General features: G+C 45.7%; 1 protein-coding gene across 1 annotated transcript in view; it reads left to right on the forward strand.

Annotated features, from left to right (window-relative positions):
* Positions 1-24,364, forward strand: part of SSH1 (slingshot protein phosphatase 1) — a 136,370-nt gene that overhangs the window by 24,033 nt on the left and 87,973 nt on the right. Inside the window, exons 3-5 of the mRNA XM_040351888.1 lie at positions 9,435-9,538; positions 17,398-17,462; positions 20,720-20,841. Coding sequence (XP_040207822.1) covers positions 9,435-9,538; positions 17,398-17,462; positions 20,720-20,841 — 291 coding nt within the window. The remainder of the gene's footprint in view (positions 1-9,434; positions 9,539-17,397; positions 17,463-20,719; positions 20,842-24,364) is intronic.

Consider the following 24,364-nt stretch of genomic DNA (forward strand, 5'->3'; position numbering starts at 1 on the left):
GCACAAGCTAGGTAGAATGCTCAGCCCTGCCTCTTTTTCTATTGGTCTGTTTAGTTTATCTAACTAAAGGCATGACAAGGCATGTGAAATCTTCAGTGTGGTGCCACTTAACAGCATGGCCAGGCTTGCCACATAACAATTTATTTGGCAGTGTCAAGGGACTTTGATTTGAGTGCCAATCAACTATTACTACCTGAGGACCTGGGTAGGGGTACGATGTATGAATGAATGAATGAAAAACTTATATAGCGCGGCACATGCGAACTGAATCGCCTCTGGGCGATTGATGTTTCGTGTCTCATGACATCAAAAGAGCAGAGTTTTAATCCGTCTTCTGAAAGTCAGGCCCCCTCACCTAGGGTGGGGGGCCGGTATCTGGTGGCCCCCTTATTAAAGGGGGCTCCCAGATTCCGATAAGCCCCCACCCGCAGACCCCGACAACCAACGGCCAGGGTTGTCGGAAGGAGGCCATGTCCTTTATCAACATGGGGACAGGATGCTTTGGGGAGGGGGCCGCAGGGCGCCCCCCCTGCACCAGAGCACCCAACCCCTCCATGTTGAAGGCATGCGGCCTGGTACAGCTCAGGAGGTGGGAGGGGGGCGCTCGCTCATCCCCACTCCTTTCCTGACCGGCCGGGCGGTATGCTTGGATACGGGTCTAGTATGGATTGTGGGGGAACCCCCACGCCGTTTTTTCAGCGTAGGGGGTTCTCTTTACATTCCATACCAGACCTAAGGGCCTAGTATGCCCCTGGGGGGGAACCCATGCCGTTTTTTTATTTAATATTTGGCGTGGAGTTCCCCCTCATGATTCATACCAAACGCTGCGGCTAGAATTGGCGGGAATTCAAGTCGGATCCCCGTCGCTTCTATGACGCGCTCGCTGGAATGTGCTTTTCCTATTCCAGCGAGTTTTTCCATACTTGGAGTGTGTCAGCTCTCAGCGCTCTCCTCACTGAGCTCTGCAGAGTAACTTCTGCTTTCCGCCCCCCTTTCTATGACTTCTCAGACATGCTTTATAATTTCTGAACTTTGAACAGATGTAGAAAAGAGAAGACTGCAGATAAACAGGTAAAACTTGTGAAGAAGAATTTGTTTAATTTATGTGTATCATCTGAGGCCAGTTACACTGGGGTATATGTAAAGGATTTCCATGTCCCATTGTGTCCCAGTGTGCCCAAACTTACACATGGTTCCTTTTTATCACTGCTCCTGGATCCAATTCCCTCTTCCTGAAATTCCGGGTTGTGCAGCTTTCTCCCTCTGTGCTTCAGATGTACAGGGACACTAGGGCTTTTAACCCCCGCTAGTGGCCGATGAAAGGGGTTAATAGCGCCCATGTACCGCCACTGCTTAAGCGCTTCGGCGGTGCTACCTGTTGATTTCAATGTATACACTGCTCCTAAAGCACCCCAAAAATGCTGCTTGCAAGCGCACCACTCCAGTGTGAAAGCCCTCAGGCTTTCACACTGGAGTGACAGAGGTGCTTTGCAGGCGATATTTTTAGCGCTAAAACGCCTGTAAAGCGCCTCAGTGTGAAAGTAGCCTTGCAGATATTTTATAGGTCCCTGTAAAGTGACAGACACCTGAATAAAGAAACAAGGGCAGAGGGGGGTTTTGAAGACATGAATTTCCAGGCTAACATAGGCTGGCTCCCACTGTACTTTCATAAGAAACCGCTAGAATGTGATTGCTATGGAAAATACATGCTACTACTTCCTAAACGTAGCTCAATAATCATCTTTTGATTTGCCGTTTACAGCTGAAGGCTGGCTTGGCAGAAAAAACAGTAGCATTTATCCCTCTATCTTGCTCCCAGCCAGTCTTGTCTTAATCAGTGTTCCGTGATCATCTTCTTGGTGAATGTAGGGAAGGTATCCGGTCTTGCTGCTGCCCTTTCACACCAACATAAATGTGCCCTCCTGGCATGTAACCAGTGCACAGCTGTGTGCTTTTCAATCAATTAGGCAGTGTCCATGTTAGGATGAGATGTGGGCACTGCTGGAAGTACCATTGCACTCTGCAGCAATGAAGACTGTCGGACTGAAATGCAAGACCCATCCAGTTTTTTGTCCAATGTAAAAATCTTTCAGGGCGTGTTGTTGCATTAAGTCAGTGGTCTCCAAACTGCAGCCCCGGGGTCAGATTCAGCCCTTTGCTTGCCTTTTATCCAGTCTTTGGGGCATTATTCCACAAACTAACATCCACAGCGGGACACCATTTCTCCCACTGGCACCAACAATGGGGCACTCGCTACTCCTTCCCCTAATACCAAATGTAGCAATGTTTACCAGGAAAATGTCCACTCCCGCTGGCCATAGTTCCACCCCCCTAAAGGACAAAAACCTGGTCCTTTGTTTAGAAAGTTTGGAGACCCCTGCATTAAGGAATTCTGCTGGGATTCCACCACAATGGACCAAAACAATGCACGTGTCTTTTTATTAGGAATGCTGCATGGTATGTACATTGTGATGTGATGCCATGCATTGTGCCAGGCACCACTGCATAGTGTTTAGGTGCCATTCATTGTACCATGTTACGCACCATTGTACGCTTCTTGCAGCAAAGGACAAGTCTGAATGGGCCCCCAATGTATTTTAGGATAGTACCCTGACCTATTTTTATAAGACCTTGTAATCTTTATTGCAGAAGAACTTAGACTGGGAATATAAAGGGTGGCACTGAAATGGCTTGTGTAGACGGACAGGCAAATGGAAGCACAAGATGCTTGCATTTTTGCATTCACTTTGACTTGTTTGGGAAAGAGAAGCAACTCGGATGCAAACACTTGCCGTGTGACATGAGCCCACAAGCAATAGGGCTCTATTTCTTCACCCAGGGATGTCAATCTAACACTTGTATGCTTTGATAGGGCTGAACATTGTTATGCTGTTCCTTCATGATCTGATCTGAGGATGGGGAATGTCTTTTTTTGCAGCTGTATTGCTTCAATTCCAGTGGAGAAAAGTGAGGTCAGGGACCTGGCTGTGCAGTCTGGCAGGCATAAATGAATCTTGAGTGTGATTGAAGAAAAGTACAAATCCTTTGGCATGTACAGCAGTTCACAAACCCAAATTTAAAATCTGTATTTCATTACTAGCTTACATTTCTTCTCGACTTCAGCCAGTGCTAGCTGTTTTTCTTGCTAGAAGCTATCTGTCTTTCTAACATGGAGATATGCATACTGGAGCCTAAATCTGTTTGTTTTTTCCTGTAGTTAGACCAAGACTCAAAGGGGCTGTCCTCTTGTTGTGGACGCGGTTGACCAATGAGGGGTTAAAGTTGCTGGTAACTTTGTGCCTCCTTTTCCCCACACAGCGGGGTCTTTTTTGCTGCTGCTTTTTTCTTTGTGTTTTCCCCCCAAAGGTCAGTCACGACGGCTGAGTCAGACAGAAGAACAATGAGCCTCATTTCTTCTTACTAGAAGAGAGCTGTTTCTGTTTGACTTTTGTTAGCATAATCTGCTGACTCATGTCATCAGGCGTGACACGCAAGGAACGTCATCCCCGGAGAAGGCTAAATATAGTTTAATCTTTATTAACTCCTTCTCTTATGGTGTTTGTAGGGTTGCAAGAGTTTGTTTTTTCATGTGTCCTTAACATGGAGATAAGAGAATGATACTGTACTTGTAATTTCACAATCGGGACCATAACCTTGTACAAGGAAGGCTAATTACTCATGTCTGTATGTTGAATCATGTAGTAATGTGTCTTCTTGAAGGTGTGGCCATCTTTGTGTGCATTCAAATGTCGTTTATAACATAGAACTTTAGATTGCAATGTACAGTTTCTGTAGAAAACTAGCAATAGTTTGCCCCCGTTCATTGAAAAATATAAAGGGGCAATTGCCCCGTTCATTGAAAAATCTAAAGGGGCAATTGATTGAAAAAAGGGCAGCTTTTGAATCTTCATCATAGTGACTCTGTTGCTGACATCCTAATTGAAATAAAGCAGCTCCCCCTAAAAGGGAGTGTAAATGATGCCTGTGCTCAACACCACATCATTAGAGGAGTCTGAACCAACCACCCCCCCCCCCCCATTTAGAACTGCTTACCTGGTGTGCTCCTTAAGTTCTAACCTTTCTTGTGTCACCTTCTTTTCGTCTCTCTGTAACTTGGGATGTGTGTTGCTGGGAGGACTGTTGTATAGGAAGGGAATGGTCAGCTGCCTCTCTCCCTAGTGCCAGTACATATTCTTGCTGAACACAGAACTGTGCTCTTCTCTAGGCTGGGATAACAGGAGAGGTTTGTTGCCTTGATTCTGTAAGTTTTCATTATTTGTCACAAATGCTTTGGCTAACGACCACTGAATTAAATGGTAAGCGTTTCATGTTGCATTTTTTTATTGTGTTTTTAATCCTTTTTAAAAGGCTACTAACCAATCATTTAGCATAAATAAAAATATTCTAATCCATGTTCTACTTGCCTACCTAAGACTGGGGACATGCTTGATCTTGTAAACTCATCTTCAACACAGTGTGTAATCCTGACAATTTTCATAACTTGGACCCCCTTTCACACTGGGGCGTTTATCAGGCGCTTTAGCGTTAGAAAATGCGACTGTAAAGTGCCTGAAAGAAGCTGCATCTGCAATCCCAATGTGAAAGCCTGAGTGCTTTCACACTGAGGTGCTGCACTGGCAGGGCGTCCTGCAAGCAGCTTCTTTGCAGCACTTTAGGAGCGTTGAATACACCGCTCCTAAAGCCCCCTTCCCATTGAGGGAGCGTTTTTTTTTAACGCCAAAGCGCCTGAAAAACACCCCAGTGTGGAAGGGGTCTTAGCGGTGCTTTTCCACCTTTTTTTTGGGGCACTGGCAGTGTGAAAGGGCTCTGAAAGCACTCTAGCTTTCACATTGGGATTGCAGATGAGGCTTCTTTCAGGCGCTTTACAGGCTTTTTTTTTACGCCGAAGCTCCTGAAAAACGCCCCAGTGTGAAAGGGGTCTAATACTAAACAAATTGTTATATTAAAGAAATCTATCGTTGCAGCATACACTTTCATGTTATTATGAATAACCATACAAACCAATAGTTATTTTTGACAATCTGAATCTAATAGAAGTTTACCTGAAAAATCTTCTTTCATGTTGTGAGTTCTGTCTGTCTGCTGGCCATCTCTTTCCATAACCTCCTGGGATTCCCTGGATGCTTTGCAGCTTCTCCTTTATTTACCTTAAATTTCTAAGGGCTACATTCCCCATAATGGTACCTTGCTGCCTGCAAGCAGTGATTTCTGTATGGACTCTGCTTCCTCAAACTCCTCCTCTCAGCGCCCTTGTCGTTCAGAAGTCAGGCTCTACTCACAGGGCATAGTGAGTATGTGAAACATAATTCATGGAAGTAAATGTGTGGGGATCTTCACAAAGTATCTTTACAAACTTCAAGATTGATCAGATTAATGGGAGTAGGCTAGACATTCAGTGCATAAATTAATATATGATTTAAAATTTTGACCGTAGATACACTTCTAGGCATCAAGATGGTTCACACATGGTATCAAAATGGCAAGAGAACAAGAGTGGGCAAAATTGTTGCCAGTATTCTGCTTTGGATGTGAGGAAGAGCTTTCCATAGCAGTGGTTCTAAAGCCTTTAAGTGGTAGTAAACGTATTTTTTTATTTTTTTTACCTATAGATAAGCTTATAATAAAGGTTTATTGGTATTGTATTGGTTTAGAAGCGGGGCCTTTCTGGCGAAGGGCCCTATGAGCTCTGTCCATTTCGATGTGCTTGTCCGCGGGCTCCCCCAACAGATCGTTAAACATTACTTGCAGCGTTTTTTGCAGGTCTTCGGCGTCTTCTGCTTCAGGGAGACCGCGCACCCGAATGTTATTCCCGGTGCACCCTGTTGTCCAGGTCTTCTACGTGGCGTTGCTTGTCTCGCAGCAGGAGGCGATGGTCAGATCCCTGAATTTGGATTTAGTGTACCGCCAGTTTCTTGTATTTCCTGCTCCGCCATTTCCACCCTATCTGTCAGGTGTTTGAGGCTCGCCTGGATATTCGGAATCTCGGTCCGGCAAGTAGCCTTTACGTCCGCGATCAACTGCTTGAAATCCTCTTTGGTGGGGATGGCTTGTAGGTAGTGCTGTCAAGAGGGCTGCCCCATCTCATCTGACCCCCAGGGCGGAGGGGTGGGCTTCAAGTAATGGGACCCCGTGGAGGCACCAAGGGCCTGGGGCGGGGGTCGCTCGTATGCAGTGTCCCATGGACCAGCCCCGGTGTAGGGGGGGGGGGGGCTGCAAGGCTGGTGTTATGGAGGCATTCTCAGTGGATGGAGGCCGGATCTGTGCCACTTGGGCATATGAAGGAGGGGAATGGTGGGTTGCCACGTGGATGGCTGAGCTCCCTGGAGCCCTCTGGGCCTGAGGTGGATCCAGGGCCCACTCGGCAGGAGGGCAGGGCTCCCCGCTCCCGCTAGGCCTCAAGATTGCACAGGGGTGCATGGGGCTCGGCAGGGCCGGAAAGTCCAATGACATGTCTGGGGTAGAGGGGGACAGGGAGCCAGCATCCAAGTCCTGATCGGGGCACAGCAGTTTGTGGATGGACTGTGTAAAGGCTGCGATGCGGCCTGCTCGCCACGTGGTGTGGGCAGAGCGTGGAGGGGGGTGTTGGCGGTCACTCACTGCTAGCTGGTACCCATTGGGGTCTGGTACCTCTGGCGGGGATGAAGGCAGATCCAGTGGGGCCTGGGAGAGGTGAGGATCCTGCAGCGGTGGTGGCGTTTTGTGCCGGACGGCGGAAGGCCTCGGCGCCATCTTGCTGTGCGCGCCCGGCGGCATGTCCGGGAGGTTAAAGTAGTCCCGAATGGACAATGAGGCTCCGAGAGGCGGCAAAGACGATCCTCTAGCCGAGGAGTGGGTGGTGCGGGCGGAGGTCATGGAGTGGCACTTATTTCCCCCGAAATTGGCCTAATAGCAGCGGGCTGGAGGAGAGCTCTGACTGAGTGTCCGTCCAGGTCTGCTTCCGGTCACGCCCCGGCTTTACTACTGCCTTTTAAGTGATTGTAGAGGTTTGTGTTTTAAAAACAAAAATAACAAACACGTCATACTTGCCTGCTCTGTGCAAGGGTTTTGCACAGAGAAGCCCCAATCCTCCTCCTTTTCTGGGGTCCCCCGGCAGCACTTCTGGCCCCTCCTCTTCGAGTTCCCCCACGGAGAGCAGCTTTCCATGGGGGCACTCGTGCGGGCGCACTAGTGAGTCCTGCTGCTGCGTCCATTGACACAGACAGCAGGACTCGGCCGCGCCCCAGCTCCTGCATCACTGGATTTGATCGACCGCAGAGTGAGCCAATGGCTTCTGCTGCTATCAGTCTATCCAAAGAGGAACAGAGCTGGAGCTGCTGCCTGCTGTACTCATGCTCATTGCTGGAACAATCAGGCTCAGTTAGGAAAAAGGGGGCTTTGGGGGACAGCTGTAGCATAGAATGCATTAGGGTGAAAAACCTCAAGGGTTTACAACTCCTTTTTTTTAATTTTCTTTTTTTTTTACCTTAATGCATTTTAGGCAACAAAAAAAATGTCTGTGCCTGGTATAGATCTGCCTCTCCTTATACTTGCCTGACCCTTATCGTGATCCAGCGCTGTGCAGGAGAGCAGTGTTTCTCCAAGCTTTGTCCCTCCTCACAGGGTAGATCCATAGCAGCGGGGAGCAATTGGCTCCTGCTGCTGTCAATCAAACTCTGTGACGAGGTAATGAGGGCAAGGCTTGCCCACATGACTCACCATAAGATGTGGCTTCCTAGGGGCACTGACTGAAGAGAAGGAGCCAAGCGTACTGGTAGGGGACCCAAGAAGAGGATCAGGGCTGCTCTGTGCAATCCATTACACAGAGAAGGTAAGTGTATGACATGTTTATTTTGTTTTAATTAAAAAGAAGAAAAAAACAGAAGCTTTAGAGCCGGTTCACACAGGGGCGGCACGACTTCGGGGGAGACTCGGCCAGGCGACCTGAAAACGACTTCCAAGGCGATTTGCAAAATGACTTCTGTATAGAAGTCAATGCAAATCGCCCCGAGTCGCCCCCGAAGTAGTACAAGAACCTTTTTCTAAGTCGGAGCGACTTGCGTCGCTCCTATTAGAACGGTTCTATTCACTACAATGGGACGCGACTTGTCAGGCGGCTGTGTCGCCTGACGAGTCGCGCCAGTGTGAACCGGGTCTTACAAACACTTTATTGTGTAAAAAAAAAAAAAAAATGTATTCAGAAATGTTAGGTGCCACTTGTAAATTATGAAGTACATTAGCAACTTGGCTGCTCTGATTATCCACCCCAGAAAAGCACATTAAAGCCGTAATGGTTAGATTCCTGCATCAAAACATTGGTAAGGTGACATCACTTATCACATTTGGGAATATATCGCTTTTTATCATAATGCACTGCAGTGACAAATGTGGTTAATGTGAACTCAACCACACTGGCTGCAATGATTTAGTTTTTATGTCATCTCCTTCTCTAGACATTTTGCCGTAAGGAATATCTGATGAGGCTTCACTTGTTGGTACTCTTATTAGTTACTAGATTTTACATACAATAAAATAGTCTCTTGGAGTATATAACAGCTGTAATGACCATGTTATATAATATTTCCATACATGTTTAATGTCTCTTGGCACATGATATGGACTTTACCATTGACCTCTGATGACACAGCTCTTTGTACTACTCACTGACAGGCTATTCTTCTGCTATATGATACTGATGAGTCTTACCATCCCTCCAGTGACCTAATAATGCTGCCATGTGAATGAATTAGAAAAAAAATGAAGTCATCTTTCCCGTGTGAAGGGATGGACGTATCCGAGAAGATGATAATAAACACACCATTATTATTCTTTTTTTCGTTCATCTTGGCCTGCAGCAAATTCTCTTTACTTTTTATTCGATGATTGCTTGGCTAGGAAAGGCAGGGCTGCAGGACTAATTGAAATCCAGAATAGAATATAATAAATCTCTATTTGGAGGATTTAATGGCCAGTGCTTCTACAAATGCTTTAGAAGTGCATGTGACTGTACCACTCCATTACGATGCTGCTTACATGGAGAGCAGCAATGCAGGAACGTTTGGAACCAGACTGAACCCAGTGTAGGTAGTGTCGTAATTTTCACTGTGCCACAGGTTTATCAAACGGACGCACACATTAAATAACTTTGTCCTTAAATAGTATTTAGATCTTATTTGCTTTTCCAGTTTTTGTTGTGTGTTTACAGTATGTTTGGTCATTTGCATTGATGAAATTTATCAGAGCTATGCTTTTTGCACCTGTTCATTAGGGCTGTACGTGAAGAATAACGGTTTAGTACTTAATACGAAAATATGTATTTACTTCAAATTTAACCATTATTACCATTGAAAAATGTATATGTCTGGACTTGGGCTGGTATCAATTTAATTGTATTAACTCTTACTGTATCTTGTATATGCTTGTGTTCTTCTTTTCAGTTTAAGCGACAGCTTTTTCATGGTGAAGGGTGCTGCCCTCTTCCTGCAGCAGGGAAACAGCTACCAAGGACAAAGGAGTCTTCTACACTTGCACAAGAATGCTGGTACGGGGTGGCCGTAAGGTCAGAGGCTATCTGAGGGATACAGGATCTTTATTGGCTTTGCAGTTAATTGTGTTACTTTGACTCCTTGGGGCAGATCACATGCATGTCTTTTAGTCTGACAAATGTTTGAGAATTTAGCCCTTTTTTCAAGGTCCTCAAACTGACCTGGGGGGAAATGATGTAACAATTGCCTGAACTGTAATGGAAAGTGCTGGTTTCAGAGTTGAAGATTTGTTTTTTTCTTTCATTACAGCCCCTTAAGTGCTGTAACTTGTCTGTGCTTCTCTAGTAATCCCAATGTATTTTATCTCCCACGTTTCCTTTTTTTTTTCTCTCTCTCTCTTAGTTTATATTTTCTTTGAAAATGTTATTACTTGTTGCAGTTCGCAACGACCTATATTGTGTGGTGTGTAATTTTTATTTATGTATTTTTACTGCCTGTTCACACCAACTGCGTGCATGTAGGCAGTCGTGCCAAAGCGCTGTAAACAGTTCATCACACTGTAACCCTTTCTTATTATATTGTTAAAGCGGTTGTATACCTTCATTTGTGTTTTACTTTTCAGGTGTAAGAAAAAAAAAAAGCCATAATGAGCTAGTATGCACCGCATACTAACTCATTATGAAATACTTACCTTAAAACGAGGTGTAGGGAACTTACCTGGTCCACGCCGAGCGAGATGTCATCTTGCTTCGGCGTGTCTTCCGGGTATCGCCGCTCCAGCGCTGTGATTGGCTGGAGCGGCGATGTCGTCACTCCCACGCATGCGCGCAGGAGATTTCATTATGGCAAGGGCCGGCGGTGGCTGACCCTTTAGCCGAGGATCCCCCTGCGCATGCGGCGCTGCAATCGGCGACGCATTGCGGGAGGAATATCTCCTAAACCATACAGGTTTAGGAGATATTCTTTATACCTACAGGTAAGCCTTATTATAGGCTTACCTGTAGGTAAAAGTCCAAAAGTGGGGTTTACAACCACTTTAACCTTACTGAACATCTCAAAATTGCACTTTATTCTATTGCGTTCTGTGCATTGGATTGTGTTCGACCATGCTGAGCTGAAAAGTACAGCATGTGTGTGGTGGTTTTTTTTTTTCTTTATCGTACATCACGGGACACAGAGCGGCATTCATTACTATATGGGTTATATGGAGTACCTTCAGGTGTAGACACTGGCAATCTCAAACAGGAAATGCCCCTCCCTATATAACCCCCTCCCATAGGAGGAGTACCTCAGTTTTTACGCCAGTGTCTTAGGTGTTAGTCATGGTTTAGCTTGCCTCCGCATCCTTGGGATTAGGTGAGCTACCGGTTCTGTCCAAAAAAGCCTCAGCGCTAAAGTGGTCAGTAACCGGACCCCAAACCCTTGGGGTATAGCCCATAATGCTTTTCTTTTTAGAGAGCTGGACCCTGGGCCCAGAACTTAGAAACCTTTGGGTACCTAAAGTTTTCTGTTGCCAGGGTGCTATATGGGCCCAGGACAGTGGATCCTTCATAGGAACCCAGGGCCTGAAGGTCTAGACATCCCCACGGAGATGGGGGAAGATTGGGCCTCTTGCTTGGCAAAGTCCTGCGGCATGGAGCAGGTAAGTGAGGGGAAAACTTGCGGAACTTGGTTCTTAGCAGGTTTTTTTCTGGGGGGTCACAGGGGACATGCCTAAAGTTATGCACTGCATCTGGCAAACTAGTCACATATCATAAAGATAGGATGGCTCTCTATGTATTATTCCCCATAAGATGTGACCTCCCTTGTAGTGTTGGAAAAGCATTGAGTGGGGCCTGTGTTATATAAAAATATATGTGTGTGTCAGAGAGCTTTGCTTACCTGCAGGCCTCCAGGCGATGCTCCATTCAGTCTTCCTCCTCAGAGCCTGCAAGCAGGCAAAACGCTGGCCTCCTCATGGTTCCAGGCTGCAGGCCGCAGTTTGCTGGAACAGAGAGGTCCCTTCCTCCCAAAATCCCCTCCCCCTCCCCCTCCCCCTGTCGGGAGGGGCATTTCCTGTTTGAGGTTGCTGGGGGGGAAGGGCGGGTCAGTGGCTTAAAGGAAGGGGCGGCCCTTCCTTGTTTGTTCCATCAATACTTTGGAACTGAGGAGAAAGACCAGAGCGGCAAACGGGGCGCCGAGGACACACAGTGGCCAGAAAGGATATTGCAGTCTTCAGAGGACTGTTTTGTCAAGCCTAGAAATAGGCTGTTTCTTTTCCATCTCATAGTTTTTCTTTGCAATACTACTCAGGGGGACAGAATGTTTTTTCTTTCCTGGATTTGAAACAAAAACGAAAAAAAAAAAAAAAAAAAAAAGTCATCTAGGGGAGAGGAAGCATTTTTTTATCCCCCAAACAGGTGTTTGGACAATTAACTTTTATAGTTCCAAAATACCAATAGGTAGCAGGTGTACCTCGGTATTGTACCATGGTATGCCGCTGTTTTCCCTACAGGGAGCCTTGGGGCCATCGGGATCTGGGGCTGGAGCTGACGCGGGTCAGTCCAACCCTAAGATGGTCACGGAGGAGGTATTACTCACCTCTTTAAAAGAGATGAGAAAAGCATGGGAAAAAAAAAAAAAAAAAAAAAAAAAAAAAAATGATATCCGCAGCTATGCGGGGCAGTAAGCGGAATAGATCTCCGTCGCCCGAGCGCGGACCCTCAGAAGAGGAGGTCCTTTCCTCAGGGGAATTGGACGACCTCTTGGACACGGACCAAGTAGGTTCAGGGATCGAAGACCCGGATACAGAGGAGTCTGGGGCAGTCTCCCTGAGGGAGAGCTGGTGGATTCAAGGATTGTCGGACTTGGTCCATAGGACATTCAACTTGCCAGTACCAGATCTCCAGGTATCGACGGTTTCAGCTTTGGGCTCACTGAGGGCGCCTCAAAGCAATGCTGTGTTTCCGATCCATCCTCTATTAGAGGGAATTTTGTTCCAAGATTGGAACAAGCCAGATAAGATCTTCTTACCACCTAAAAGGTTCTCTGTCCTATATCCTATGGAAGAAAAATTTTCCAAAAGATGGGCTACTCCTGCAGTGGACGCAGCCATCTCATGTGTTAACAGATCGTTAACATGCCCTGTAGAAAACATACAGGTGTTCAAGGATCCAGTTGATAAGCGCTTGAAAGCACTACTTAAGAACTCCTTCACTACTGCAGGGGCAGTAGTACAGCCAGCTGTGGCTGCGATTGGGGTCGCTCAAGCATTATCGGATCAATTTAAGCAGATGCTTAAACTTATTCCGGCCCAGCAGGCAGAAAAATTTTCGGATGTCCCTAAGGCCATATGTTTTACGGTAGACGCAATCAAGGATTCTATCCAGCAAGCGTCACGTTTATCGTTATCCCTTATCCATATGAGAAGACTCTTATGGTTAAAAAGCTGGGAGGCTGAGCCCCCATGCAAGAAGCTCCTGGTAGGGTTCCCCTTCCATGGAGGACGACTCTTCGGAGAAGACCTAGATAAATACATTCAGACCATTTCAAACGGCAAGAGTACTCTCTTGCCAACTAAGAAGAAGGTTCAGGGACCTGCGTTTAAACGACAGTATTCCCCTGGGCAGGGGCCCTCTAATGCCAAGCATTATCGACGGCCTCCTGCAAAAGCAAACTTCGGCTTCAACAGCAGATCACAAGGACAGGCTGTTAGAGGCAAAAGGCAGTGGTTTCGCAAACCAGCAAAACCAGCCCCCAAGCCAACCTTATGAAGGGGCGCCCCCACCCACGAAGGTGGGGGGAAGGCTGCGACTCTTTTCAGAGATTTGGGAAGCCAGCATTCCCGACGAGTGGGTACGGTCTTCCGTGGCCACAGGCTACAAATTAGATTTCCTAAGGTTTCCTCCTCCTCATTTCCAGAAGTCGAGGATTCCAAACGATCCGGAAAAGGGAGCCGCATTAAGATCGGCATTAGATCATCTACTTTCCCAGGAAGTAATAGTAGAGGTACCAGTCCTGGAAGGGGCTGGGTTTCTACTCCAACCTATTCATCATCCCAAAATCCAATGGAGATGTCAGGCCAATTTTGGACCTAAAGATGGTAAATGCATATCTAAAGATCCGCTCATTTCGGATGGAATCCGTGCGGTCAGCAGCTGCCACACTCCAGAAGGACGACTTCATGGCGTCCATAGACATAAAGGATGCCTACCTTCATGTTCCAATTTATCAGCCACATCAAAGATATCTACGCTTCATGGTGGCTTCGCGTCACTTCCAATTCGTGGCGCTTCCCTTCGGGTTGGCTACGGCCCCCCGGGTGTTCACGAAGGTCCTAGCTCCAATCCTAGCCAAACTAAGGATCCAAGGGGTCACGATCCTAGCATACCTGGACGACCTCCTAGTCATAGATCACTCGTCTCCCGGCTTGGAGCGAGCAGTGGCCCTCACGGTCCAATACCTCGAGAGGTTCGGCTGGGTCCTAAATCGAGAAAAGTCAGCTTTCCAGCCCACAAAGCAGTTGGAATATCTCGGCATGAGATTAGACACAGAACAACAAGGAGTGTTCCTACCTCTGAGGAAGGTAAAAGCCATCAAGGAATTAATCCTACTGGTTCTAAGCAAGAAAGAACCGACTATTCGCCTATGTATGAGATTACTAGGCAAGATGGTGGCCACATTCGAGGCGGTACCATACGCCCAGAACCACACTCGCATCCTACAGGCAGCCATCCTGTCAGCATGGAGCAGAAGGCCACAGGCCTTGGATATCCCGTTGCCGCTCTCATCAAGAGTCCGACAAAGTCTGTGTTGGTGGTTAGACCCTCAGAATCTACTGAAGGGGAGGTCTTTCAGCCCAGTGGCTTGGAAGATAGTGACCACAGACGCCAGCCTGACGGGCTGGGGAGCAATTTTGGATGGTTGCACTCGCCAAGGTACTTGGGCAAAGCCAGAGAAGCAGTTGCCCATCAACATCTTGGAGCTCAGAGCTGCTCGACTAGCCCTCAGGGCTTGGACGTCAAAATTGCAGGGGTTCCCGGTGAGAATTCAATCAGACAATGCCACGGCCGTGGCACACATAAATCACCAAGGGGGAACCAGGAGTCAAACCGCTCAGAGAGAGGTGAGCTTGATTCTTCTATGGGCAGAGGCTCATGTGCCCTGCATATCGGCAATATTCATTCCAGGAGTGGACAACTTTCAGGCGGACTTCTTAAGCCGCCAGACTCTATGGCCGGGGGAATGGTCTCTGCATCCACTAGTCTTTCAAGCACTCTGCCAAAGATGGGGAGTGCCGGACGTGGATATCATGGCATCGAGACTCAACAAGAAACTAGACAGGTTCATGTCCCGCTCAAGGGATCCGATGGCCTGCGGAACCGATGCGTTGGTTTGCCCTTGGCATCAGTTCAAACTTCTTTATGCGTTTCCCCCGCTCCAGTTACTACCCCGCCTGCTGCGCAGGATCCGGGTGGAGCACATACCAGTCATCCTGGTAGCTCCAGCATGGCCCAGAAGGGCATGGTACTCACTAATCTTAAGGATGGTAGTGGGAGACCCTTGGACTCTTCCTCTACGGCCAGACCTGCTATCGCAAGGTCCGATCCTCCACCCTGCCTTACGGCATCTAAATTTGACGGCCTGGAAACTGAATCCCTGATTCTCAGGGGTAGAGGTCTGTCTCAGAAAGTAATCTCTACCCTAATCAGAGCCAGGAAACCGGTCTCTAGGGTGATTTATTACAGGGTCTGGAAGGCCTATGTAGGCTGGTGTGAGTCCAAGCGATGGCTTTCTCGCAAATTTACCATCGATAGAGTATTAAGTTTTCTCCAGCTAGGAGTGGATAAAGGATTGGCATTAAGCACAATCAAAGGACAGATTTCTGCTCTGTCAGTGTGGTTTCAGCGGCCGCTGGCCACCCACTCGCTGGTTAAGACCTTCCTTCAAGGGGTCTTACGTATTAGACCTCCAGTTAAATCCCCGCTTTGTCCGTGGGATTTAAATCTTGTTCTGTCAAAGTTTACAGAAACAACCGTTTGAGCCGTTGGCTGATATTCCTTTGGTTCTACTGACAAGGAAGTTAGTATTTTTGGTTGCCATAGTTTCCGCAAGAAGAGTTTCGGAGCTGGCAGCCTTATCCTGTAAGGAACCATATCTTGTTTTTCATAAGGACAGGGTCGTTCTCCGCCCTCATCCTTCCTTCCTTCCGAAGGTCATATCCAGTTTTCATTTGAACCAGGATTTGGTATTACCATCCTTCTTCCCTAAACCTACTTCCAGAAAGGAAGGGTTGCTGCATACCTTGGATATTGTCAGGGCCATGAAGGCCTATCTTAAAGCTACAAAGAAGATCCGGAAGACAGATGTGCTGTTCATTCTACCGGATGGGCCCAAGAAGGGGCAGGCAGCTGCAAAGTCCACCATTTCTAGGTGGATTAAGCAATTAATCACTCAGGCCTACGGCTTGAAAGGGTTGCCTCCTCCAGTATCATTAAAGGCTCATTCTACTAGAGCCATGGGCGCCTCCTGGGCAGCACACCACCAGATCTCTATGGCTCAAGTTTGCAAGGCGGCAACCTGGTCTTCTGTCCACACGTTTACAAAATTCTACAAGTTGGACGTAAGAAGGAATACTGATACTGCCTTTGGGCAGGCAGTGCTGCAGGCTGCAGTTTGAGACCCTCGGATTCCGGGGGCTCCTCTTGTTCGAGTTAAATTTAAAAAAATTTATTTTTCTCAACTAAGTTGGATTTATTATGATTTGAGTATATCTCTAAATTAAATCCTTTTGTCTTGGAGATGTTCTCCCTCCCCTCATTGTAAGCATTGCTTTGGGACATCCCATATAGTAATGAATGCCGCTCTGTGTCCCGTGATGTACGATAAAGAAAAAGAGATTTTTAATACAGCTTACCTGTAAAATCTTTTTCTTGGAGTACATCACGGGACACAGAGCTCCCACCCCTCTTTTGAGGACCATTTTGGGAGGCATACTGCTTGCTACAAAACTGAGGTACTCCTCCTATGGGAGGGGGTTATATAGGGAGGGGCATTTCCTGTTTGAGATTGCCAGTGTCTACACCTGAAGGTACTCCATATAACCCATATAGTAATGAATGCCGCTCTGTGTCCCGTGATGTACTCCAAGAAAAAGATTTTACAGGTAAGCTGTATTAAAAATCTCTTTTTTTTTCCCTTCTGTAGAACAGGTTTTTTTTGGGGGATAGAGTAAGGTTAGGGTTATAACTCCTGTTGGTTTATTTTTTGCTATCTGTGCCCCATTGGGAGATTTACCTTCACTTCCTGTTACAAAGCAAGAACAAGAAGTGAGAGGAAATCCCTGCAAATGATGGAAAACGCATGCGGACCCGCAGACTATCAGAATTTGTGTCCCCATTGGAGGCCTCTTTTACACAGGGCGGATACGTTGCAGCGGTCCGCCAGCTCAGCGGGAGATCTCTCCGTTGATCTCCACTGAGCCGGCGGATGACAGGTCCCTCTCTGCTCACCGAGTGGGGAGGAGCTTTTTGAGCGCAGCTGCTTGCTATGGAGAGATCGGACACAAACGGACAACATGTCCGTTTTCATCAGATCTCGCCCGAGCCGATCTGCCAGGATAGATGGCGAACGTATCACCATACGTCAGATTTATCGGATCAGAAGTCAGCGGACATGGTCACCGCTGACATCCGACGCTCCATAGACTTGCATGGAGCGCCCGTTCAGGTCCGCTGACAAAAACTGACAGGTGGACCTTAATGGTCCGCCTGTGTGAAAGGGGCCTTACTGTTCTAGGGACAACCCAAAATTTGGGATTTTCTTTTACTTTCACTTTCAATGATGACAGTAAACAGGATAAATGGAGAGGGTGAATTTCCCTAATAGGGGCAATAGATTCTTTTAATGCATTTTTTATTTTTATTTTTTTTTCTAGGAGATTTACCTCAACACCTCCAGGTGATGATAAATCTTCTCCGTTCTGAAGATCGTATCAAACTGGTAAGATTCGCCACATGTACATATATGCTACTTTCTTTGGATTAGGAACTTTGACTGTACAGAACAACAGTAATTTTTCTTTTTTTTTAACAGAAACATTTTTATTTTTCAATAAAATAGAACAATCGTAATTCTACATACAGTGAAGCACAATAGTCGCCATTGAGTAACAGCAAAAAGGAGAAACATCTGAGGATATAAGGGCATCAAACAAAGCATTCCACAATACATAATGCAAAAGTGGATTACAAAGTGATCAAACTAGACGATGAGGTAGCATTTTAACAAGTCAGCATGAATATAAAAGTTTTACCCAAGCTCAACCGCTATATTTTATATCCCGGAACTGGAATCCGGTGCTCTGGCTGGGCTGTTCAACTCCCAAGGTTGCAGATATCCATAAGATTAAATCTTATGGAGTTTATTTCACCCAATTTACATTTAAATATTTATACTGGAGATGCGGACTTGTTATCATTAAGATTAAATCTGGCAACTCGGAGTGCTCTTGCAAAGAAAATTCCTTATTGACTACATGTATAAAAGCATGATTCAAAAGATGCTAACGCGTTTTGGCTTTTGCAGCCTTCCTCATGGCATGCCATGAGGAAGGCTGCAAAAGCCAAAACATGCTAGCATCTTTTGAATCATGCTTTTTATACATGTAGCCAATAAAGAATTTTCTTTGCAAGAGCACTCCGAGTTGCTGGATTTAATCTTAATGATAACAAGTCCGCATCTCCAGTATAAAATTTAAATGTAAATTGGGTGAAATAAACTCCAACCCAGTAGTGCGACATAGCACAGTGAATTAATCCACCCAGCTGTCCGTTTTCCAAAAAGAAGGGAAGGTAACGGGAAGAATAATAAAAAGCGGGGGAGGGTGTGGATAGGTAAGTGGAGTAGGACGGCCAAGACCAATACCTGCATAAGGAGGGGATTTCAGAGTACCAAGTAGGGGAAACCCAATGTGTGGATATCGTAGTGGTATCCTCCAGATAGGGAGGTCAGTACTCCAGCCCCTAGAAGCATACCATGGGGGTCAAACTGAAGGTTCAAATCATCGGGGCTCTATCCTCTACCCAGGCATCCCATATTTTCCCAAATTTTTGATGACCCATGTAGATGAGCTTATAAAGAGGTAAGACTGAACCAATTAATGGTCTCCACTGTGTGATTGTAAGGGGGGACACATTGGGGTTTATTTACAAAAGGCAAATCCACTTTGCTCTACAAGTGCGAAGTGCACTTAAAATTGCACTGAAAGTGCAGTCGCTGTAGGTCCGAGAAAATAAAAAACAGCATTTTAGCTTACACATGATTGGATGATAAAATCAGCAGAGCTTCCCCCTCATTTCAGATCTACCCCTTGGATTTACAGCGACTGCACTTCTTTGCACTTGTAGTGCAAAGGTGGCTTTGCCTTTTGTAAATAACCCCCATTGCCTCCATTTCAAAAGGATCGTCTTACTGGCGTAAAAGCCAACATAGAACACAGAAAGCTGTTTATAGGTAGTTTGAGCCACCGAGTCTTAGATGCCTAATAGGAGGATTAGAACAACTGTATTAGAATTACAATTTGATAACAAAAGATTCTGAAAGTTTACGTAAAGAAGCGGTTTAGATCTTTTACGAATTGCCATGACAATGTGTGTAAAGTAAGCACACAACTGTTTTTAACTTACCGGTAATTTTTGTCTGAACGATTAGTAATGGCTGTTGTAGTTGAAGAATACAATGTTATCTGTAGCCTGAGAATTGAAAGGGAAGGAAAGATAAGTAAGGAAAAAAATAAATGTTTAAAGGGAGTGGGGGGAAAAAAACAAGATTCAAATTTAATTTTTATTTTTTTAAATGTGCAAGTTCAGCTTTTCACAAAAAAAGAGGTGAACTAACTTCCGACATCCCTCCCCGGCTAGTGACCACTTTGACCAATTGGACTTGCTCTTATCTGTCCTTGAAGCCCTTAAAGGATTTGTAAAGGCAGAAGGTTTTTTATCTTGATGCATTTTATGCATTAAGATAAAAAGCCTTCTGTGTCCAGCAGCTGACCCAGCACTCCCTAATACTTACCCGAGCCCCATCTCTGTCTAGCGATGTCCACAAATTTCTCGGCCGTCCGAGACTCTCCCTTCTGATTGTCTGAGACACAGCGGTGCCATTGGATCCTGCTGCTGTCAATTAGTCATCCAATCAGGAGGGAGAGGGGGTGCGGGACCAGGCTGCATGGACACATGGAGCTGTCACTTGACTTGGGTGCCCCCTTAGCAAGCTGCTTGCTGAGGGAGCACTCGACAGGCGTGAGGGGTCAGGAGCAGCAAAGAGGGACCTGAGAAGAGGAGGATCGAGGCTGCTCTGTGCAAAACCAACTGCACAGAGCAGGTAAGTATGACATGTTTGTTATTTTTATTGAAGACTTTACAATCACTTTAAGAAAAAAGGGACAGGGTTTTGAATGCACCAGACCACTGCATCGGCTGTGGACGGCAATTGTTAATTAATATAAGTGCAGAGCAAACTGGGGGTTTGGGGATGGTGTACCGTGCTGGTTCACCTTTTTATTTTTTAGGGGATGACCCCTCTTTTCTCTCTGTACCATCAGGTTAGGCTTTTGTAGGCTTAGTATGTCAAAATTGCACAAGATTGAGATAGCTGACCTTCCACCCAAAATATCCTTCTACTGCATATACAAGAGGCTGTACTAAAAATGTGGTTGTATGATGACTGCTTCTGGTATAAATAAAGTCATCAAGCTCTGCCTGTTTTTGTTCCTTGAAAATTATAGTTCATCCTAAATTTTAAAAAGTAAATGGTATGTGTTTTCTCATTCCCTGTCGTATCGATGAGACTTTGATTTTCATTTATCATTTGAAATTCCGGAATGTTTAAATTTTGCTACTCTGATGTGAGGAGATGCTCACCAGACTTGTCTGCATCCATTCTACTGAAGTTTTTTCTGTTTACATTATCTGCCGAAAAGATTGTTTGAAAAATACATGTGACAGTGCAAATAATTGAAATATTGCTTCTAGATACAGGAAGGAGGATTGTTCATTGTGTATAATTTGATTATTTAAGGAAAAGAGAAAAACTTGGATATAGACTGTCAGAAAAAAAAATTGTTTCCATAATTCTCTTCTGGTGCCAATTAAAACGTATTTTTTATTCTATGAATATGCAACTTGAAATTGCGGGTTTCTTTGGCCCAGGGTCTATGGGCAGCCTTCAAATGCTTACAAAGGTTGTTTTTGTTTAAGGCTGTCCGTCTGGAGAGCAGCTGGTCAGATCGTGTGCGTTACATGGTTGTGGTGTACAGTAGTGGGCGGCAAGACACTGAAGAGAATATACTTCTGGGAGTGGATTTCACCAGTAAAGAGAGGTGAGTTGTACTGCATCACTGTAAAGATGCATTTTTTTTTTACTTTAGGAAAAGATCTCTAAAATCATGCCGAATTTTTGTGATTTTTTTTTTTTTACACCTGCAAGGCAAAAGGCATTATGAGCTAGTATGCATCGCATACTGGCTCATTATGAAATACTTACCTTGGAACGAGGTGTAGAGAACTTACCTGGTCCACGCCGAGCGAGATGTCATCTTGCCTCGGCGTGTCTTCTGGGTATCGCCGCTCCAGTGCTGTGATTGGCTGGAGCGGCGATGTCGTCACTCCCGCACATGCGCGCGGTAGACTTCATTCCAGCCCTTTAGCCGAGGATCCCCGCTGTGCATGCTCCGCTGGGATCAGGGGCGCATTGCGAGGGGAATATCTACAGGTAAGCCTTATTATAGGCTTACCTGTAGGTAAAAGTGGTAGTAAAGATTTTACTACCACTTTAAATCCATAGCTATGGATGTATGGTGCAATGAATGTGTCATAAACACAAAAGCAAATATACAAGAACTTTTAAAGTAGAACTAAAGGCCAAATTTTTTTTTTTTTTGGATAGAGTAGGGGAGGGTCATAACCCGTGTGTGTGTTTTTTTTTTTTTTTTTGGCATCTGTGTACCATTTAGTAGATTTGCCTTCACTGCCTGTCCCATAGCCAAAACAGGAAGTAAGAGAAAATCACTGCACATTAAGGGATTCCCTTGGGGACCCCCAGGTCATGAGAACTAGTGTCACCTTTAGAATATTTCCTCTTTTTTTCTGAGGACAACCCACAATTTGTGATTTTCTCTACTTTCACTGATCACAGTAAACGGGACAAATGGAAAGGGATAATCTCCCTAATGGGGGCACAGAAAGCAATAATAAGTGACAGGTTTTATAATCCCTCTCCACTCCAATACTAAAACAAAAAAAGAAGCTTTGCCTTTAGTTGTACTTTAACCAGTTAAGCCCCGGACCAATATGCAGCCTAAAGACCCAAGGTGTTTTTACAGTTCGGGACTGCGTCGCTTTAACAGACAATTGCGCGGTCGTGCGACGTGGCTCCCAAACAAAATTGGCGTCCTTTTTCCCCCCACAAATAGAGCTTTCTTTTGGTGGTATTTGATCACATCTGCGGTTTTTAGTTTTTGCGCTATAAACAAAAATAGAGCGACAATTTTGAAAAAAATTCAATATTTTTTACTTTTTGCTGTAATAAATATCCCCCAAAAACATATATAAAAACATTTTTTTTCCTCAGTTTAGGCCGATACGTATTCTTCTACCTATTTTTAGTAAAAAAAATCGCAATAAGCGTTTATCGATTGGTTTGCGCAAAATTTATAGCGTTTACAAAATAGGGGATAGTTTTATTGCATTTTTATTCATTTTTTTTTTTTTACTACTAATGGCGGCGATCAGCAATTTTTTTCGTGACTGCGACATTATGGCGGACACATCGGACAATTTTGACACATTTTTGGGACCATTGTCATTTTCACAGCAAAAAATGCATTTAAATTGCATTCTTTATTGTGAAAATGACAGTTGCAGTTTGGGAGTTAACCACAGGTGGCGCTGTAGGAGTTAGGGTGCACCTAGTATGTGTTTACAACTGTAGGGGGGTGTGGCTGTAGGAATGACGTCATCGATCGTGTCTTCCCTATAAAGGGAATGACGCGATCGATGCGCCGACACAGTGAAGCACGGGGAAGCCGTGTTTACACACGGCTCTCCCCGTTCTTCAGCTCCGGGGAGCGATCGCGACGGAGCGGCTATAAACAAATAGCCGCGCCGTGGTCCCGGATCGCTCCCCGAGCGGACCCCCCACCCGCTAATAGGCGAGGACGTACATGTACGCCCATGTGCCTGTACGTGCCATATTGTGGACGTATATGTACATGCGGGGGTCGGGAACTGGTTAATGTAGAAGTAAAGTCAAAACTTTATTTTTATTTTATTTTTTAAAGGAGAGTTATAACACCTGTAAGGGGTGTGTGGTGTGTGTCCCACCTCCCCCCGCTTTCTGACCCATAGAGAAAACTGGAAGTGAAGGAATCCCTGGTTGTCACCAGAGGTTCCCTGTGAAGGATGGAGGTGTCGGAGGGAGTATTTGCCTAACCTGAAGACGACAGTAGGGTTTAGTAGTCCTGAGGAAAACTCGGTCCAGTAGAAACACCTTTTAAACTGTTCGTCTTTATTATTAACTGGCCATCGACAGAATTAAGACGGAAAAACCTTCTTTATTTAAAACCACTTTAATTTGGTGTATAAATGAGCATTTAAATCTCTTTAAAGATAACAGAGCCAGATGGAGAAGGCAGGCAGTGCAATGTTGTGAGGACCCTATACCACCTAGAAAGGTTTTATATCCTGTTTTTTTGTATAGCGCTAGAGAGATCCTATCAGTCATCTAGAGGGTTCTGTCCTTGTCGGTGGATATAAGATTTATGTTTCGTTCCCACTTGGAGAGAAATTTCAGGGTGGACATCTTGGGTGGGTCAGATGGGATTCTGTAGGAGTGGGATAAGGCATCTTGTGTTGGCTCAGACTCTAGACTTTAGAGGGCGCAGGGGTGATCTTTACTGCCTAATTGTGAGAGAAAATGGCATAGCCCTCCAAAAAGGGAGAGGGGGGGGCAGTCATATTTTGCAGTTCCGACAGAGGTTTTACATAATCATCTGCTCTGAATTTGAAGATATTTACTGTACATGCAGCCATTGACATCACTGGCGCATACACTCTGAAGGAACGGCCACCCATGCCCTGTGCCGTAAATGGCGGCTCCCGCAAGCATGCGCTGGAGTGTGTCATCATGGCTCCGGCCAGTCACAAAGCCAGGGTCTGCGAATCCGGAAGCAAGATGGGTGTGCCTCCAGCTCTGACATCTCGGCACGGGAGGGTTTAGTTTTAAGGTACGTTTTTTTTTTTTTTTTATCAAGTAACTTTTTATTGAAAATAAGAAAAAGAAGGAGTACATATCTTACGTAACACAAAGCCACATGTCGCAGCATGAAGAGGCACATGTAAACAAGGCACAGTTCAACTTTCCTTTGGTGTCCTACTGCTTCAGTGCAAATAATAACAAATATGAACCGTCTACCCGGTTCTATATAATATACAGGCACATAACTTAAGGTAAGGGTGTCGCCGTACAGCGACCAATGCTTTCATGGTGCGAAGCTGCGTACACAAAAGAACAGAGATAGTTAAAGAGAGGGAGAGAGGAAGAGAAAGAGAAAAAACAAAGAGAATAGATAGAAGATAGGAGGGGGGGGGGTGGGAAGAGGGGGACACGATCATCGGATTGGCACAGCTACCTGATCAAGGTGAATCCTCCCGAAGGCGCCATGGTTCCCAGACAATGTCGTGGGTCTCCAGTCTATCCTGTATCCTGGCGGTCATTCTCTCCATCAGCTCCACATCCTTTATCCTGGCGTGCAGGGCCTCAGGGGTAGGGGGGGACCTTTTTTTCCAGTTCAGGGCAACAAGGCAACGGGCGGCCGTGAGGACATGGCGCAGCAGTTTTTTGCA

The sequence above is a fragment of the Rana temporaria genome, chromosome 1 (genome assembly GCF_905171775.1).
Source record: "Rana temporaria chromosome 1, aRanTem1.1, whole genome shotgun sequence".
Lineage (NCBI taxonomy): Eukaryota > Metazoa > Chordata > Amphibia > Anura > Ranidae > Rana > Rana temporaria.